This window comes from Myotis davidii, unplaced genomic scaffold (genome assembly GCF_000327345.1).
Source record: "Myotis davidii unplaced genomic scaffold, ASM32734v1 scaffold967, whole genome shotgun sequence".
In the NCBI taxonomy this organism is placed as follows: Eukaryota; Metazoa; Chordata; class Mammalia; order Chiroptera; family Vespertilionidae; genus Myotis; species Myotis davidii.
The window spans coordinates 2,046,702-2,064,170 of NW_006383014.1; the positions used below are offsets into that span (position 1 = coordinate 2,046,702).

Consider the following 17,469-nt stretch of genomic DNA (forward strand, 5'->3'; position numbering starts at 1 on the left):
CAGAAAGGCAGAACTATCTCAATGTTGAAGTCTATGGTCTTTGCAATATCCCTGAAGTACCATAGGGCAGAGAAAATAGGTAGATGATTAAAATTACCCATAAGATATCTTGAAAGAGCAAATTAAAAACTATTACTGTCTTTAATTCATGTCACTGTCATTGGAAATATATATATATATGTATCACCATATATATACATATGCTGTATACATATGTGTGTATAAAAAATACTTATTTTTATACTTTTAAATACCTAAATAACAAAGTACAAAACATCTAACTTTTGACAACTAAAGGAATAACATTAAAATCTGCAGTTCAGCCGAAACCGGTTTGGCTCAGTGGATAGAGCGTCAGCCTGCGGACTGAAAGGTCCCAGGTTCGATTCCGGTCAAGGGCATGTACCTGGGTTGCGGGCACATCTCCAGTGGGAGATGTGCAGGAGGCGGCTGATTGATGTTTCTCTCTCATTGATGTTTCTAACACTCTATCTCTCTCCCTTCCTCTCTGTAAAAAATCAATTAAAAAAAAAAAATCTGCAGTTCAATCTCCATGATTTCCTCCCCTGTTTTCTCCTAAAGTATGAAAATATTTCTTTAGTTATAAAGAAATGAAACCTGTTCTTTTATTTTTATTTATATATTTTTAAAATATCTTATTGATTGATTTTGAGACAGAGAAAGTGGTAGAGGGAGTAAGGGGGGGGAGAGCACAAGAGCAAAACATTAATTTATTGTTCCACTTACTTATGCATTAATTGCACTAACTATATGTGCCCTGACCAGGGATAGAACTTGTAACCTTGGGGTATCAGGATGATGCTCTACCCAACTGAGCTACTCAGCCAGGGCTGTTATTTTACTTTTAGATTGATGTTTCCTAGGTTTATATAACAGTGATTTTAAAAAATCGAGGAATAATAAAATTCCATGAGAAACAATGATGATACACACACCTAAACACAGTATTTTACATACACCAAACTAAAAACATTTTTTAATTGAGAAAAATGTATCTTCTTTTCATCCTTATAAGTCCAGTTTTAATATACGGATTTTTTGCAAGAGTTTAGTAGTTTTCTGTACTTTTTTGTGTAATTCATCACATTCAAACTAATCAATTGAACTAATCAATATTGGCTCCAGTTGTTGGTCATCTAATACAAAATTATATGGAAAAAACATCTAAAGAAAGAGGAAATGAAAGTGTCATGTGTATGCAGAAGTTAGTTGTACAAATTACCTGGTCAAGAGGAACATGATTCACCAGGCCACTGACAACTGTCCTTGGGACTGCTTCTCCAACATCTACTTCTTCTACATACAAAGAATCTGCATCAGGATGTTTTTTAGCAGTGATGATACAACCAATTCGAAGATCCAGACGGGAAACATCTATTGGTTTGGAATCAGCATTTCCTGCTACTGATTGTTGTTTCTTTTCCTTTTTCTCTCCTAAAGAATATTTATAAATGGGTAAACATCAGAAGTAAAACAAAAAATAAACTAGAAAACACTTCATAACATTGATACCGATGAACTTAAAAAAAAAAAAAGTGTTTATATCCTACCTTCACTAGAATAACAAAGGAAATAATTATTTATCCAAGTCATAGCATCTTGAGCCCTATTTTAGCTATTTCTCTGTTGAATAACTACCTTTATCTCTAGTTAAAGGGACAAAAAGTTGGTAAACTATAGTTTATGGGCCAAATCCAGCATGCTATTTCTGTCAAAGTTTTATTTGAACACAGCCATGTTTGTTCATATACATATCGTCTATGATTGGTTTTACACTATGACAGAGGGGCATAGTTGTCACAGAGCCTGTATAGCTCAAATATTTACTAACTGGCCCTTTAAAGAAAAAAATTTGCATTTCCCTGAAACAAAGCTGTAGAAAATCCTTTACAATTTTTACTGTCTTTAGAAAGTGAAACATACTATATTTAGAAAGAATGCCATACTCTAGCCAACTGGTGGAATGAACTACAAATATAATTTCCCTGATAAAATGTTTCTCTCATCAGTTAAACATACTGATAAGTATAAGTAGATAGGGGCTGTAAATCCTCTCCTACATCATTTTATCATTAGGTGGTATGGTTACAATGAAAGCAATTCAGACTAATTCCTTCACTTTATAAAATTTATTAAGAAGTAGGCATAAAACAATGATACAGCCTATTCTAAAACTTGAACATCCCCATGCCTTAGTTCAGAAATGATACTTTGACTAGAATATCCTTTTCCTATCTTCACAACTTTGCACCTGTGACTTTTCTAAATGACCCCCCAAAAAATTTACAAAAAATTCAGTCACACTAGATTACATATGGGCTTCTATACTTAATCTCTACATTCTATGTTTTTAGTTATGCTGGTCCCTATACCTCAAATGCCATACTCTTATCCTGTTGACCTGATCAACCTTCACACACCCTTTAGGGTCCAGCTTCTGAGTTCCAATATCATACTGTTTCTAACTTTATTCTAGTTCATGAAAGTCTGCACTTTCTTTCTGACATCATTATAAAAAATGTTGAGATCCAATAAACCAGTCAAGGGCCAAATAACCTTAAAGTAAAATACCTTTCTTTTCAAGTTTCTCTTTCACCTTCTTTTCTTCTCCTCCTCCTCCTTTTATCTGTTCTTTGGCACCAGAAGATGTGGGTGTGATTGGCATAAATTGTATTACATTTTCAGAAACCACGGAATTAGCTTGCAGTGGAGTACCAGATGGAAATGGTATTTGTTTCACTAAAACAGAAAATAAAATAGGTAATGCCATTTACATTAAACTGACAAATAAGATAAAAACTATGAAATTGTGAATCACAAATATAAACTGTTTTAAAAAGAGAAATTCACTGTATATGATTATCAGGTCTCTATTTGTCCAAGATTGTAAAAAGGTTGCCAAAAAATTAACTAAATTTTAAACATGATAAAAGAATACAGTAGATGCAGGTTTCTCCTTTAATCACTAATGATTAAACTGAAGAAATTACAGATAACATAATAGCTAAAATGTATTATGGATTTTTAAAAAAATTATGGATTCACTATGTCGCAGACACTTTTCAAAATGTATTACATGAATTAACTCATACAATTCTCACGAATACCTTAAGCAGCAATTTCTATTCATATTCCCACTAACAAATGATCATCCTGAGCCAGACAAAAGTTAAAAAATTGGCCCATCACATACACGGTGAATAGGGAAACATAATTTATACTCAGGAAATCTATCTCCAGAGACTATCTCTTATGGTTTAGTAAGAGAGCGTGTTTATCACACAGGTTTTGTTTATATTGAACAATCAACTGAGTAAGTGTATTAATATTAGTCATTTCTGTATCAGAATTAATAGAGATTCATAATTCTACTTCAAAAAACTTTTTAAAGAAAATTTCTTAAAAAAATTTCTTCAGCAATATTAAAAACTTTTATTATATTGATAATATTTGAACTGTAAATATATTGATACTATTTTACTGTATTCCAAATCTCTTAGTCTTGGAAAACATTAACTAGCCTCAAATTTTTCACTAACAAATGAAATTCTCTCTAGATGGTAGTTTTAAGCATACATTATTAGTTTTTACTTACTTAAATTTAACTCACTAAGGGTAGAGGAGTTCATACTGCAGTATTCAAAATAATTCACTTACAGAATGATGGTCAAAAGAAAGCAGTAAGTATACTTGGCACTGCTTAACTCACCAAGGAAGAATTTTCCATCATATAACCAAATGGCTTTGTGCATGATACTTTGAAATTGTAATAGGACTATTATTATTAGTGTTTCATAATAATGCAAATTTATCTAGACTCCTTTAAAATAATTCAATAAAATTTTTAATTTTATTTATAATAGCTGAAATGATAATTATCTATTTTGATAATTTAAAACTGTACAAGTTCATACAAATTACTTTATACTTCTAAGTTTCAATTTCCTCATGTAAACAAGGGTATTTATATACACTTAATTTTAAGGATAAAATACATAATGTATGTGAAACAACTGCCAACACAATGCCTAGAATATATTAAAACTTAATAAATATTAACTAAATGTTATTATGACTTATTGTCAGTAATTATTTAATAGCGAGTGGTAATGGGCAAGTTGAAGCACAGCACAGAGTTAAAAGCATAGGTTTTGAACTCCAGCTTTGTTTTTTTTTTTTTGCATAATCTCAGGCCAGGTCATGTGGCTTTTCTGTATCTCCATTTTTCCTTCTGTAAAAGAGGACAAATATGCAAGAAAGGATGCTATGAGGGTAAAATAAAATTTTAAAAAAGCATAATACCTAAATTAATAAACAATAAAATAATAATTACTATTTTAAGTAAAACTATGTCATTTCGATATTTAATCACCTCCATTTTTAATTTCTGCCTGAATTAGCTCTTGCTTCAATTCTTCAATTTCTTTCTTCAATTTAGCATTTTCAACTCGAAGTTTCTTCTCTTCTCTCAAAGTCGACTGCAAAACTAAGATGAAGAAAATCTAGTTAAGTACAGTATAGCAGTGTTTTCTAAATGGTTCCCTATGAATACTACTAGAAAAGAGGGTATAGCCAGTATACACATAGACAGGATAATTCTAATAATCAAATGTTTTTTTTGGCCAGTTTCTTTACATCAGAGTTTATTTAGTATTATTAAAACAACATGGTATTTAAAAGAGAGAAAAGATAATCTGCAAAATAATAGAACAGAAAAGGTTTTATGAATCATTTTTCTAGCTTCTGTAAAGATGCTTATGAAAATTTAACAACCTTGCTCAAAGTGTCAATAACAGATAAGACTGTAAGAGAGATAAATATTAGATATATTAAATTATTTAATTTTTAAAAGTCTGAGGTCTAATTACCAAACAAGAAAAAACTATTCTCATTTTTTTTTTGGTCATTACCTTGTAAAAATACCTAAATAAATAAGCCTTTATACTTCATGTCTCAGAAGCTTAAGTGAGCGAACATTTAATGAGTGAAATAGCTACAAAAATTTGCTCAAGACATAATATAGATGTGTGTTGAAGGTGAGCAATTGGATATACAAAAATATAAAAGAAAAAAACAATGATTCTCAGTGAGGTTGGTAGTGCTCCCAATGTGGAATTTTAAAAGCCTGAGGGATTTTCAAAATATTGGGAGCTATTCCTGGCATTTACTGGGTTGGGAACAGGAATGCGGGATGTCCTAACATATACTAGATAAAGATTTTGGAATTTTCATTACAAGAATAACATTGGCTACTGAAAAATAAAATAAATATATTTAAACAAACAAAACAAAGGTCAAGCTAAATCCTACAAGCAGAAATTTAGATTTGATATTTTTATACACATCATAGCAATTTCTAGGTAAAATATAAATAAGTATGGAAAAAAATTAAAAATCATTTCAGACAATGCCATAGGAGTAATATAAAAGTATACATTCTCACCCCTGGCCAGGTAGGTGAGTTGGGTTAGTGTCATCCCAATACAACAAATTTGCAGGTTTGATCCCCAATTAGGGCACATACAAGAAACAACCAATGAATGCATAAACAAGTGGAACAGTATATCAATGTTTCTCTCTCCTCCTTTCCTCTCTCTCAAATCAATTTAAAAATAATTTTAAGTATACATTCTCTTCTATACAAGCTTCAGTACATATTTGATTTCACCAATTTTCCTTCATTTTTAAGCTCTAATTCTATGCCAAATTATTTTAAGCGTTATTTCCCCAAGAAATCTGAAAATAATACATTGTTTCCTCTATATATCATACATTCACTATATATCAATTCTAATTTATCTTAATTCTAGACTATCATTTCATTCCAAATTAAAATATTAAAGGAATATAAAAGTTATCATCAAGATAATGTAATAATTTATGTAATACACACTTTTTTTTTGGTCTGTCAACATATGAATTCATTTTAAGTATCTTCTGAGAAAGTTTAAATTTTTCTTACTTGCTTTTTCCTTAAGAAGAGCAACTTGCTGTTTAAGATATTCAATAATTTTATCTGCCTCTGCACCTTTCTGTTCTAGTCTCTTCAAAACAGCATCATTGGTTGCCATTTTTGCCAAGAAACGGCAGAAAATCCTAAATGAAAAAATAAAAGTGATAAATTATACTGTTGAAGGAATAAACTTATTTTACAGGGCACTGTGAACAAGCAGTCTAAAAAGAAAAATATTTTCTACTGTATCAGATCAATGTTACAAAAAAACCCACTTTTCCTACAAACCAAACCAAAGACAGAATTTTAAGGATGTAAAGTTTTAAAGAAAGCGTTAAAATACTGCAGAACATTATCACACAAGACAGAAATACAAAAGGAAAAGAATAGCAATAACCTTAACTAAGCTATAACCAAGTACCATACCTGTGTTCCAAAGAATTGCTGAATTCCTTCTTATATGTTACTTTTGCATATTGCATATTCCTACTATTTACTTAATTATGTATAATGTTAAGGAGAAACGTGATCAGGAAGGACAAATATTAAAAGATCAACAATTAGGAAAACATCAATATTAATCATATGCTTACTTAGAAGTAATGTCAATAAAATTCTAATTTCTTTTACTGTGTCCTTGTAAAAGAAATTAGAATTATAATTTTATAATAATTCATAGAAATTAGAAAAGATACTGTCATGTACAGAAAAATGCATATAAGCAAAAATTCTGAGATTAATCAATCATGCTAAACTGCCAAGTACTTCACATTAAAAATGGTTAATCAGCCCTAACCGGTTTGGCTCAGTGAACAGAGTGCCAGCCTGTGAACCAAAGGGTCCTGGATTCAATTCTGGTCAAGGTCATGTACCTTGTTTGAAGGCTCCTCTCCAGCCGGGGCCTGGTTGGGTGGGTGCAGGAGGCAACCAATCTATGTGTTCCTCTCAACACATCAATGCTTCTCTCTGTCTTTCCTTCTCTTTTCCACTCTCTCTAAAAATCAATGTAAAAATATCCTAGGGTGAACAAAACTAAAAAAACAAACAAACCTACACTCTTCTTCCAGGGCTCGTAATCATTTGCATATTAGCAGAAAACATTGGCATAAACTTATGCATTCTACTTATATTATTGAAAAATCTAATAATAGTTAATCAACAAGTACTGAAAAACTTTCCAGAACTTCTAAGAACAATAATAGCTCTTAGCATTTGACAAAAGTCATGTCAACACATAAACCTGACTAGAAACTAATCTAAAATATCTCACAAGAATTTTTTTTTTAAATATTGGGATCATAAGTAATTTTGCCAAGATAACCAGTTATTTAGGAATAGAGAAAAAGTGGACACTGGTTAGCAGCTGGTGTGTTATATAGTTATTTTTAAAATAGAGGCCCGGTGCAAGAAATTCATGCACGGGGTGCCGGGGTTCCTCAGCCAGGCCTGTGCCTTTAGGGGGTGTCTGACTGCTGGTTTAAGCCTGATCCCCGGCAGTTGGACATCCCTCTACCCCTTGGAGGTGTCCAACTGTCTCTTGCAATCCAGGACCACAGGCTCCTAACCACTCTCCTGCCTGCCTGCCTGATCACCCCTAACCTCTCTGCCTGCCGGCCTGGTCGCCCCTAACCACCTCTGCCAGCCTGCCTGATTGCCCCTCACTGCTCCCCTGCTGGCCTGATCGCCCCTAACCGCCTCTGCCTCCACCCGCACTCGGGACCCAGGATTCCCTCCTCCAGCCTATCAGACACCCGGGACCCAGGCTTCCCTCCCTCTGGCCAGCCGCAGCCACAGGGGACTGTGGGTGGGCAGCTTCGCCCAGGCCACAGACACAGGCGCCTGGAATGGTGGGGCAGGTAGCGTATCCCTTTCCCAGGCCGCAGCCACAGCTGCAGGCACCGGCTACCGTGACTGCAGGGCGGGCCGCAGATGCAGCCACTGGCGCCCAGGACCGCGGGGACTGTCCCGCTCCTGAGCCACAGGCACAGGCATAGCTGCTGGAGCCCAGGACTGCGGGGCTTGTCCCTCTCCCAGGCCGCAGCCTCAGCCGCTGGTGCAAAAGACAGCGGGGCAGGCAGCTTGTCCCTCTCCCGGGCCGCAGTCCTAGCCGCTGGCACCTAGGACCACAGGGTGGGCGGCTTGTCCCTCTCCCAGGCTGCAGGCACAGGCGCTGCTGCTGGCACCCCGGCCCGGGGGGCGTGCTGCTGGGGGCACACAGGGCCGCGGGGCGTGCGGCTTGTCCCCCTCCCGGGCCGCAGCCTGGCTGGTCCCCATTCCTCTCTCAGGAGCTCATTTGTGCCTGGCTGGATCCCATTCCTCTCTTGCAAGCTCATTTGTGCCTGGCTGGTCCACATTCCCCTCCCAAGCTCATTTGTGCCTTGCTGGTCCACATTCCTCTCCCTAGTGTTGAGTGTCAGAGCTTTTATGGCATGAGGGCGTGATGACCATTTGCATATTAGCTCTTTATTATATAGAATTATATTTTGCCCCAAAAACTTGATTATTGCCAGAGAAATTATTGTCCTAAGATACTCTTTTAATGGGGCTTTTGTGTAGTATTGTTGATATAGTGGCATCTGAAAGTAACCTAATATGCCCTGGCTGGTTTTGCTCAGTGGTTAGAGTGATGGCCTGAGGACCATAGAGTCTTGGGTTCGATTCCCAGTCAAGGGCATGTACCTCAGTTGCAAGTTCAATCCCCAGCCTCCTGAGGGGGGTGGGGAAGCATGCAGGAGGAAACTAATGAATGTGTCTCCCGCGCCCCCCCCCCTTTACATTCTTTAAAAAAATCAATGGAAGAAATATCTTTGGGTGAGAATTAAAAAATAAAGTAACCTGATATATTACTATGTTATATAGCATGATTTATGGAGACTAGGAAAATTATTAATTATTGCATAACAAAATGAGGACTGTTCATTAGTAGTCAGAATGCAGAGTATTCTCAAATTTCAAATTCAGGTGCTCTAAAATTTATGTTTTGTTGAAATTTTTTTAATACACTATTTTTTAGGAACTTAGCAAAATTGGGCAGAAAGAATTCAGTGATTTTTTTTCCCCTTCCCTTAAATCAGAACAGTATACATCATTCTCATAAAACAATTTTTTTCTCGGTGTTTATGGCCAGTTGTGTACCTTTGTCTAATTGGTATGTATGGTTTATTCTGGATTGCTTTGTCTGGAGCTGGAGCTGAGAACTGTTATGTACCAGTTCTTTTATTTACTACTAGAGGCCTGGTGCACGGAATTCATGCACAGGTGAGGTTCCCTAGGCCTGGCCAGCGATCAAAGTGTGAGCGTCTGGCGTGGAAGGGCAGGTCCCAGCTGACCTCTTGGCTCTGGGCAGCACCTGGACCCCAGGGCATTCCCCTCCACCTGAGTCAACGGGCCCTCACCCAGCTCCCTCAATGCCCTGCCCCCCGCCACTGCCGCTGGTCGCCGTCTACGGGGCAATCAGGCCCTGCTTGCACCTGCCTTGGCTTGGCATCACCCACTGATCTGCTCCACCATCCCACTGTGGTCCTGCTCTCATCGGGGCCCATCAGGGCTGGTAGCGCCTCCACTGCCACCTGCTGTCAGTGCCACATCACTGACACCCGCCATGTTCCGCGCTACCCTCTGGTGGTCAGCGCACCTTATAGCGAGTGGCCGAACTCCTGGTGGAGGGGACAATTTGCATATTAGGTTTTTATTATATAGAAGAAGGTGTGTATGTATCTATTTATTTTTGTTAAGCTTTACTTGAGGATATTTTATCCATTGATTTTTTTTTTTTTTGGAAAAATTTATGAATCTATGCTTCCCTTATTTTTTTTGCTCTTCATTTTCTTAATTTAGAAAATGAAGGATACTTATCACCTGATTTCACCTACTTCCTTGGTCCCGGGAGCCAGTCCATCCTTGCTGTTTCAAGGGACCTGGCATATATGGCATACTGTTCTTAATATGTTTGCTCACCATGGCGCTGTGTTTTAACCAAGGTCACCTCTCCGAGAAAGGTTGTTTCCCTAGGTAGGGATTTTCCCCAGAAGTTAGGGAGGGAATAAAACCTCTTAACTAAGTGCCAGGCAGGTAATTAATCACTTTAACTACAAACAATCGTGCTTAAGCTACATAATCTTTTACTACCCCCAGCTAAAGAACCTGGCGACCGAACCTGGCTGGAGAACCTAAACCGAACCTGGCTGGAGAACCTAGTGAGAGAACATGGCTACAGAACCTGGCTGGAGAACCTGGAGAACGTGGCTGGAGAACCTAGTAAGAGAACATGGACACAGAACTTGGCTGGAGATTGTGGCTAGAGATCCTGGCAAGGCTGCTGATCAACTGAACGCTGTCTCTGTGTCATTCCTTCTTCTCTGACTCCGTCCACACCTTTGGGGACCCCTGGACCTGCTGGGGTTGGACCCCGGCACCTTGGTATCTATTTCAGGGCTCCTCTTTGACCTGTACTTTATGTTCTTCAGACTTTGTTCCTGATCACTGGCCTGTTGGGATTACAACTATCACCACACAGATCAGGGTTGCCTTTGTATTCCAGGGTTAACAGTGTCTGTAACTGAAAGGAAATGCTTTTAAGCAAGGCAAAACAGACTTCACCACTCCCTGTTGTCTTCCATTTATGTTACCTGCCAAATCACTAAAAATAAAGTTCACAACCTTAATTTTACTTATAGTCCCTGATTTTTAGCTATGTGCTCAGTTTATAGTAGACAGAAAATTTAAACATGTTCTTGAGAAACATGGATATAAGAGACACATAGATTGGTTGTCTCCTGTGCAAGCCCTAACCAGGGCCTGGGACTGAGCCTGCAACGAGGTACATGGCTTTGACTGGAAATGAACCCAGGACCCTTCAGTCCACAGGCCAACGTTCTATCTACTGAGCCAAACTGGCTAGGGCTCCTTGTGGCTTTTAATATGCTAATATGCAAGGCTTTCTCACAGGTGATAATGTTAATAATAATAATAACAGGAACATTTGTAGAGTATTTATTATGAGCTGACTAAGTGTTTTCACAGACCACCTACAAATACTGTAATTATCTCCATTATACGGAAAGAAAGCTTTAATTAAAATTAATTTGTCCTTGGTCATGTGGCTAGTTAGTAAATGAGAATTGAAACTTAGGTTTGTCTGATTCTGGAGTTACTTCTTTTAATGCCCAAGCTATAGTTTCCCTAAAGGATATAATTGTGAATCATTTCTCAATGGATTTAACCATGGAATCCTTACCTAAGAAAATACATTAATATTTATTCAAATCAGTATTCTCTAAAACTGTTTGGGAATGCTGACTTAGTCTATGCTAAAATAAAAGAAAAAGATTATGAGATTAAAATAGATATCTTTATTTACATGCACAGTAATTACAAATACAAAACATTTAGGGAGAGAAAAAGGACAGATTGAGAATAAATCTCATTTTGATACATCCGCATAAAGTTGATGAATATTCTATTGATCTGCCCCTAAGATCTCCCCTAAATGCCCAGACTTTAAAGCCCCAGAAAATTAAAGGCCCACCAGAGAGCACCCCCACGCAATTCCCTTTTTCTCCTCACCTTGCTCCCCCCCCCAAGCCTGGAAAGTATCCACTTACTTCTAAGGGGCCCCCAGAGACTTGCAACCAGGGGAGCAGTGGGCAGCAGCAGCTCATTCTGGTGTACACCCTGATCCTGTCCCCAAGGCCCCTATTTTCTGACTTCCCAGTGAGCCAAAGCAGCCCAGCCTAGGCTCTCCTGTTGCTTCTCCTATGCCCTTCCTTGTTTCACTCCCCTAAGTATATTTTTGCTGTGTTTAATAAATTCTTGCTTGCTTTTCTACACTTTGTCTCTTAATTGAAATTTTTTCTCAAGAAGACAAGAATCCAGGTCTCCTCATCTCCTGCTGTCCCTGATAACAACTTTTTGCCATTGTCTCTCTCAATTGCAGTGCATCTTCAATAAATCCCACTTTGTTTTACTTTCATTTTCATTGACCTTAAATCTTTTCTGCATAGAAGAGAAAAACTGAGGTGCCAGCTGGGAACCCCAATCATAACAATCATTTTATCAAACCTAAGAAGCTGTGGTAAAATGTTCTAATAAAAACTTCGTAAAAGTTGAAGCTGATTTTACCAAATACATGAATTTAACCCGCATCCTAATCATTAAAACACACATATAAAAGATTATTCCTGAAATTCTTATCATTTCTGAATGACTTCCCTTTACCTCAGCAATCTCCTCAGTAGTCTTCCCCACTCCGATTCTAAATTGCCAGTAATTTCTTTTAAATAATCCCCTGCCTCAGGCTCTCTATGTTAGGAACTACATATAAACAAGTAAGCTATTGTTTTGAAATGGAAGTTTTAAATTCAGGTTTTAAATTTTACCTTATAGTATAGGATCTCTAAAGGTATTTAAAATTGTCTCTCTGCTTCCCAAAAACATCAGATTCTACTGTTTCAGAATTATAATTAGGTAAACACTTATCATCTCAGATACTTTACCACATTTCATCAAATCTAAGATACTGTCAATTGCAAAATGGCTCCAATAACACGATGCCCTTTTATTTTATGTAAACAAAAAAGGTCACTGCTGATAACTCAATGTTTTCTTATCACTTAGTCAGATCTGTATCATTTATTGAAAGACCTCTTTTATTATTATTATTTTTAAAATCCACATTCAAGAACATGTTTTTCATGGATTCCAGAGAGAGAAAGGGAAATGGAGGAAGTGAGACACATCAATGGTTGCCCCAGGGTCAGCAGGGAAGGAATCACAACCTGGGTAAGTGCCCTGACCTGGAATAGAGCTGTTAGGTAGGAAGTTAGACAAGAGAGGCTGGGGTGGGGCTACCCTGGGGTCCTGAGAGAGGTCAGACCAACACTGCCTTCAGACTGCCACTCTATGACACACTACAATTCATTTTTAAAAAGTCTTTCCCAAGTCTAATTAAAAAAAATTAACTCACCACTCATTAATACTCTTACATATCAAAACTAAAAACACTAAGAACATGCCCAGCAAGTGTGGCTTGGGGGTGAGCATGGACTTATGAACCAGGTCATGGCTCATTTACTGGTCAGGATATATATGCCTGGGTTTTGGGCTGGATGCCCAGCAGGGAGTGAACAAGAGGCAGCTGACAATGATTCTCTCATCATTGATGTTTCTATACGTTCTCTCCCTCCCTGTTTCCTCTCTGAAAGCAATAAAAACACTAAGAATATGATTGGCTATTTCTTACCAGCCCGCCTCAAGCCACCATCATGTCTGCTCTGAATTGCTGCAAAGGCCTCCTAATGATCTTTCCCCCATCCTGCCCCCACTTCAGTCAATCTGATGATATAGCAGCCAGTGAGATCTTTTTAAAAATGAAGTCAGGCCCTAGCTGGTTTGGCTCAGTGGCTAGAGCTTCAGCCTGAGGACTGAAGGGTCCCAGGTTTGATCCCAGTCAAGGACATGTGCCTGGATTGCGGTCTCGATCCCCAGTTGGGGGCGTGCAGGAGGCCGCCTATCAGTGATTCTCTCTCATCATTGATGTTTCTATCTTTCTCTCCCTCTCCCTCTCTGAAATCAATAAAAATACTTAAAAAATGAAATAAAAATGAAGTCAGATTCTAGCACTCCAAACCTGCCCATGGCTTAGATGCCCTCAAGATCCTTCAAGGACCTGCTCCTGCTGTCCCTGACTTTTGTCGCCAGCTTTAACAACTTCACTCAACTCTGACCCACAAGATTTTTTGCTGTTCAGGCGTTTCTGCTTAACTGCTTTAGCAATGGCCGGTCGCTCTGCCTGGCTGCACGTCATCAAGATTTCTGTATTGATAATCCTCTCCCCTCTGTCTGCTCTTCTGCTGTAGGATAGTCACTTTTTCAGTGAGACCTTCCCTGGCCACACTAAAATTTCAATCTTTATCTCCCTTCTCGGCTTTATTTTGCCCTTTAGCGATCATCACAACCTAAAATATGGTGTGTTTTTCGTAACTTTGTTTAGCCCTTGTCCTCCTCGATAGAATGTTAAGCCGGGGAGGCATGAATTTTGGTCTGTTTTGTTCATTGCTCTGTTCCCAGTGCCTGGAACATAGTGGGCTCAATAAATGAATGAATTCCTGTTCCCCCCTCCGCCCCCCCACGTCACCATCACAGTCCTTTGACACACACAAGCGCGCACTAAAATAAACTTGTGAATATACGAAAGCATCGCTTCCCTCGACCCCGCATCCCATTTCTCAAACTTGGCTCCTTCAAAACGCCCCCGGCTCTTCCCTACTTCCTCCCGCCCAGATGGGTGCGTGTGAAAGTACCAGAGCTTCCCACTGGTACCCGCAGGCCGGCTCTCACCTCCCGAGGGCTGGTTAGAGAAGGGGGACCCCACGATCGCAACCGGCCCACCCCAGATCCCCGCAGACGTCACTCACATGAATCAGCGCCCCGGGAACCCGGTCAGCCTCCGCCGGGAGCTGGGAGTCTCCCGCAGGCGACGGCGGCGAGAAAGGACCCAACGAGGTGTCCCACCGAAACGCCTGAGCGCCCCATGGATTCACCTCGCAATCCGTGGTCCCCGCCCCCCCCTTGGGTGAAGCCACCCCACGCTTCTAGTATGCCATGCAGGAACGCCACCCCCCTGGCCCTCTTCCTCGGTCGCGACGTTTTCTCGCTCCGTTGGGCAACGGGCAAGACGCCGGGCGTCGGGGTCTTTCGTCCATGGCGCGGCGCGGCGCGGCGGCCGTGAGGTCAGAGGAAACGCCCGGGCCAAGAGGAGGGCGTGGAGAGACGGGGAGCTGTCAGGGTGAGGGCCGGGCTCGCGCCTCTCCCTGGTTCGGAGCCGGGCACCTCCGCCGGCTTGGCACGCAGGCTCCGGACCGTGCGAGCTGCGGGCGCTCCCGAGGCGGCCCCTTTTGCAGCCGCACCTGACATGCAGGCCCCGGTGCCCTAAGCAGTAGCGGCGACCCCCGCCAGAGAGAGAGCCCTGGGGCCCTGTGTAGAAGCTCCTTCCCCTTGTCTCGGTGTCCGCCTGCGCCCCGAGACTCTGAGGCAGGTATTGGGGTTTCCCGCTGGTATTGGTCGTCGTGGGTGGGGCTGTAGAGCCTGGCAGGTGCAGCGAGGGGCCCCGCCTACCGCAGGGAGAGGCTGGGCGGACCCGCCAGGCTGCGGGCTGCTTACTCTGCGTGGTCCCCATCCCGGCACACGTTTACCCGAGTCCTCTGAAAGGAATCCCTGCTTCAGAGGAAGACTAAAGAGGGGGTCGGAGAAGGTGGAAATGGCCCTGTTGCTCATCACAGATGGGAACAATTGCTTTGGTTTGTTTCTGGTTGGCAAAGGTTTAGACCAGCGGTTCTCAACCTGTGGGTCGCGACCCCTTTGGCGGTCGAACGACCCTTTCACAGGGGTCGCCTAAGACATCCTGCATATCAGATATTTACATTACGATTCATACCAGTAGCAACATTACAGTTATGAAGTAGCAATGAAAATAATTTTATGGTTGGGTCACAACATGAGGAACTATATTTAAAGGGCCAGGAGGTTGAGAACCACTGGTTTAGTCAATGACTGAGATGTAATTTCCTTGTGGAGTGGAAGAAAGTGAACAGGTGGGAGCTACTTTCGAATTCTAACTAGTTGCTTTTACAAGGACCCGATGTCCCTGCTTTCGTTTGGGACAGAAAAACGACTTCTTGAGGGGAAGGATATCAAATTAATGAACTAGTTTCATTCGCTTGTTGAAACGTGTAAACTGTTTTATTATCTTTTGCCCATTTTTTCCCCTTTATTCTCCAATTTGAGTCATTTCAACTCCAGATTCTTTGAGTGCACAGATTGTGTCTTGTTCACTATAATTAGCTTGGCAACTGGAAAACTACCTGGCAAGGTGTCTTAGGTCTCCAAGACATGGATGACTGAATGAATTTTCAAACCTAATTGCTTACATTGTTGTTATTCCTCAACTGATCTCTCATCTCAGCTGTTTCCCCACTACGCTAGCATTCTTCCATTCACCAAGTGAGAAAATCTCTGTGTATTTTTTATGCATGAGCCTAAGAGGCATTTAAAGCAAAACACTGATGACATGTTTTGTGCTAAATAATGTGTGTTTCTGAATAATTTGCATTTTCTTCATTTGGTTATTTGATTTTTAGGTGTCTAAGGGATAGACGCATCTAATTGTAATCAAATATTATAGAAGGACTGCATAATAAAATGCAACAGTTTAGTGTCTCCCTTTCTCCCCTCAGTTCTATTCTTAAGGGATAACCACTTTCATGTTCACCTAATTTTAGGTTTGCATGTTGCATAATTAGTTCAACTACTAATTCTTATTTTGAATTGACTAAAGATAGTCCACATCATCCACAAACGTCTCTTCTACAAATAGTTATTACAATATTTAGTTTTCATATTGATTAGTTCTAAATAAATGTAAACTCAATTTTTTTTCACATCAAATTTCAAAAATACATGTTGGCTCCTTATTTGGTAAAATAAGAAAAGTAGTGACTCTAGTTTATCCTTTGCCACTTCAGAAACCAAATCTGCTCCTACCTTCTCTTAGCTGGACCTTTACTTACAGGTTGCCAGATTTGTAATATTAACATCAAATTGATTCTTTTTTACTTCCTCTACAATGACAAAAAAATTATATCTTACTGTGCTTTATTTTTTGGACCATGTGCTTCTTATAATGTTTTTAACCCCTCTACACTTTCACAAAGGACTTTCTGATTTATTTTGAGGAAGAGGTACATATGCTTTCGTCACCTAGTCCTTCCATGTTGTACTTTCTTCACCATGTATTCTCATTCTTTATATGAGAAGCTTCCATTTCATTTCTGTGCTTGAAGATGTTTCCCTTGGATCCCAATCACTTTCTGTTTAATTTGAATAGATTCTATTCCAGTCCTTTTCTGCAGCTTCTTTCCTGGGTTACATTCATTCATTGAACTCTTGAGTAAGTTGCAATGATTTTTAACCCAACATCTTCTATTATTTGCTTTTCTCCTCTAAAGAAACTAAGATAAGTGGGTGGTAATTTTATTTTTTAGTGGGTGGTAGTTTTATTTTTTAGTTGTTTGAATAGCTATATATTATCATGTTGATGTTATGGTTGATAGTTTTGCTGGGTATAGAAACCAAATCTTCCAAGAATTCACCATCTAACCTTCAGTGTTGCTCATGAGATGATGAAAATGTCAGTCTGATCTTAATTTGTTGGTGCCAGAATTATTTGTTTGCTCTCAGAAATTATTAAAATTTTTATGCCTCATTTTTGAAAATTTGTTATGATATATCTTTCTTAAATATATTTTTACTAGAGGCCCGGTGCACAAAAATTTGTGGACTCGTGTGCGGGGGTCCCTCAGCCTGGCCTGTGCCCTCTTGCACTCTGGGACCCCTCGGGGTATGACCACCTGCTGGCTTAGGCCCGCTTCCCAGGGGGATCGGGCCTAAGCTGGCAGTCAGACATCCCTCTGGCAGCCCGGGCGACCTTGGGGGATGTC

General features: G+C 39.7%; 2 protein-coding genes and 1 long non-coding RNA gene across 3 annotated transcripts in view; 1 reads left to right on the top strand and 2 right to left on the bottom strand.

Moving 5' to 3' along the window:
• Positions 1-14,487, bottom strand: part of AIMP1 (aminoacyl tRNA synthetase complex-interacting multifunctional protein 1) — a 30,735-nt gene extending 16,248 nt beyond the window's left edge. Inside the window, exons 1-5 of the mRNA XM_006778898.2 lie at positions 14,389-14,487; positions 5,984-6,117; positions 4,394-4,507; positions 2,593-2,760; positions 1,244-1,455 (exon numbers count right to left, since the gene is read on the bottom strand). Coding sequence (XP_006778961.1) covers positions 1,244-1,455; positions 2,593-2,760; positions 4,394-4,507; positions 5,984-6,117; positions 14,389-14,390 — 630 coding nt within the window. The 5' untranslated portion in view covers positions 14,391-14,487. The remainder of the gene's footprint in view (positions 1-1,243; positions 1,456-2,592; positions 2,761-4,393; positions 4,508-5,983; positions 6,118-14,388) is intronic.
• Positions 9,769-10,868, bottom strand: LOC107181664. The gene is made up of 2 exons (XR_001512354.1): positions 10,390-10,868; positions 9,769-9,849 (listed from the first exon to the last, which is right to left on the bottom strand). It is a non-coding gene; the product is annotated as an uncharacterized LOC107181664 (long non-coding RNA).
• Positions 14,488-14,694: 207 nt separating the features above from the next.
• TBCK (TBC1 domain containing kinase) overlaps positions 14,695-17,469 on the top strand; it is a 175,128-nt gene continuing 172,353 nt past the window's right edge. Inside the window, exon 1 of the mRNA XM_006778899.2 lies at positions 14,695-15,004. The gene's annotated coding sequence lies outside the window, so the exon portion shown is untranslated. The remainder of the gene's footprint in view (positions 15,005-17,469) is intronic.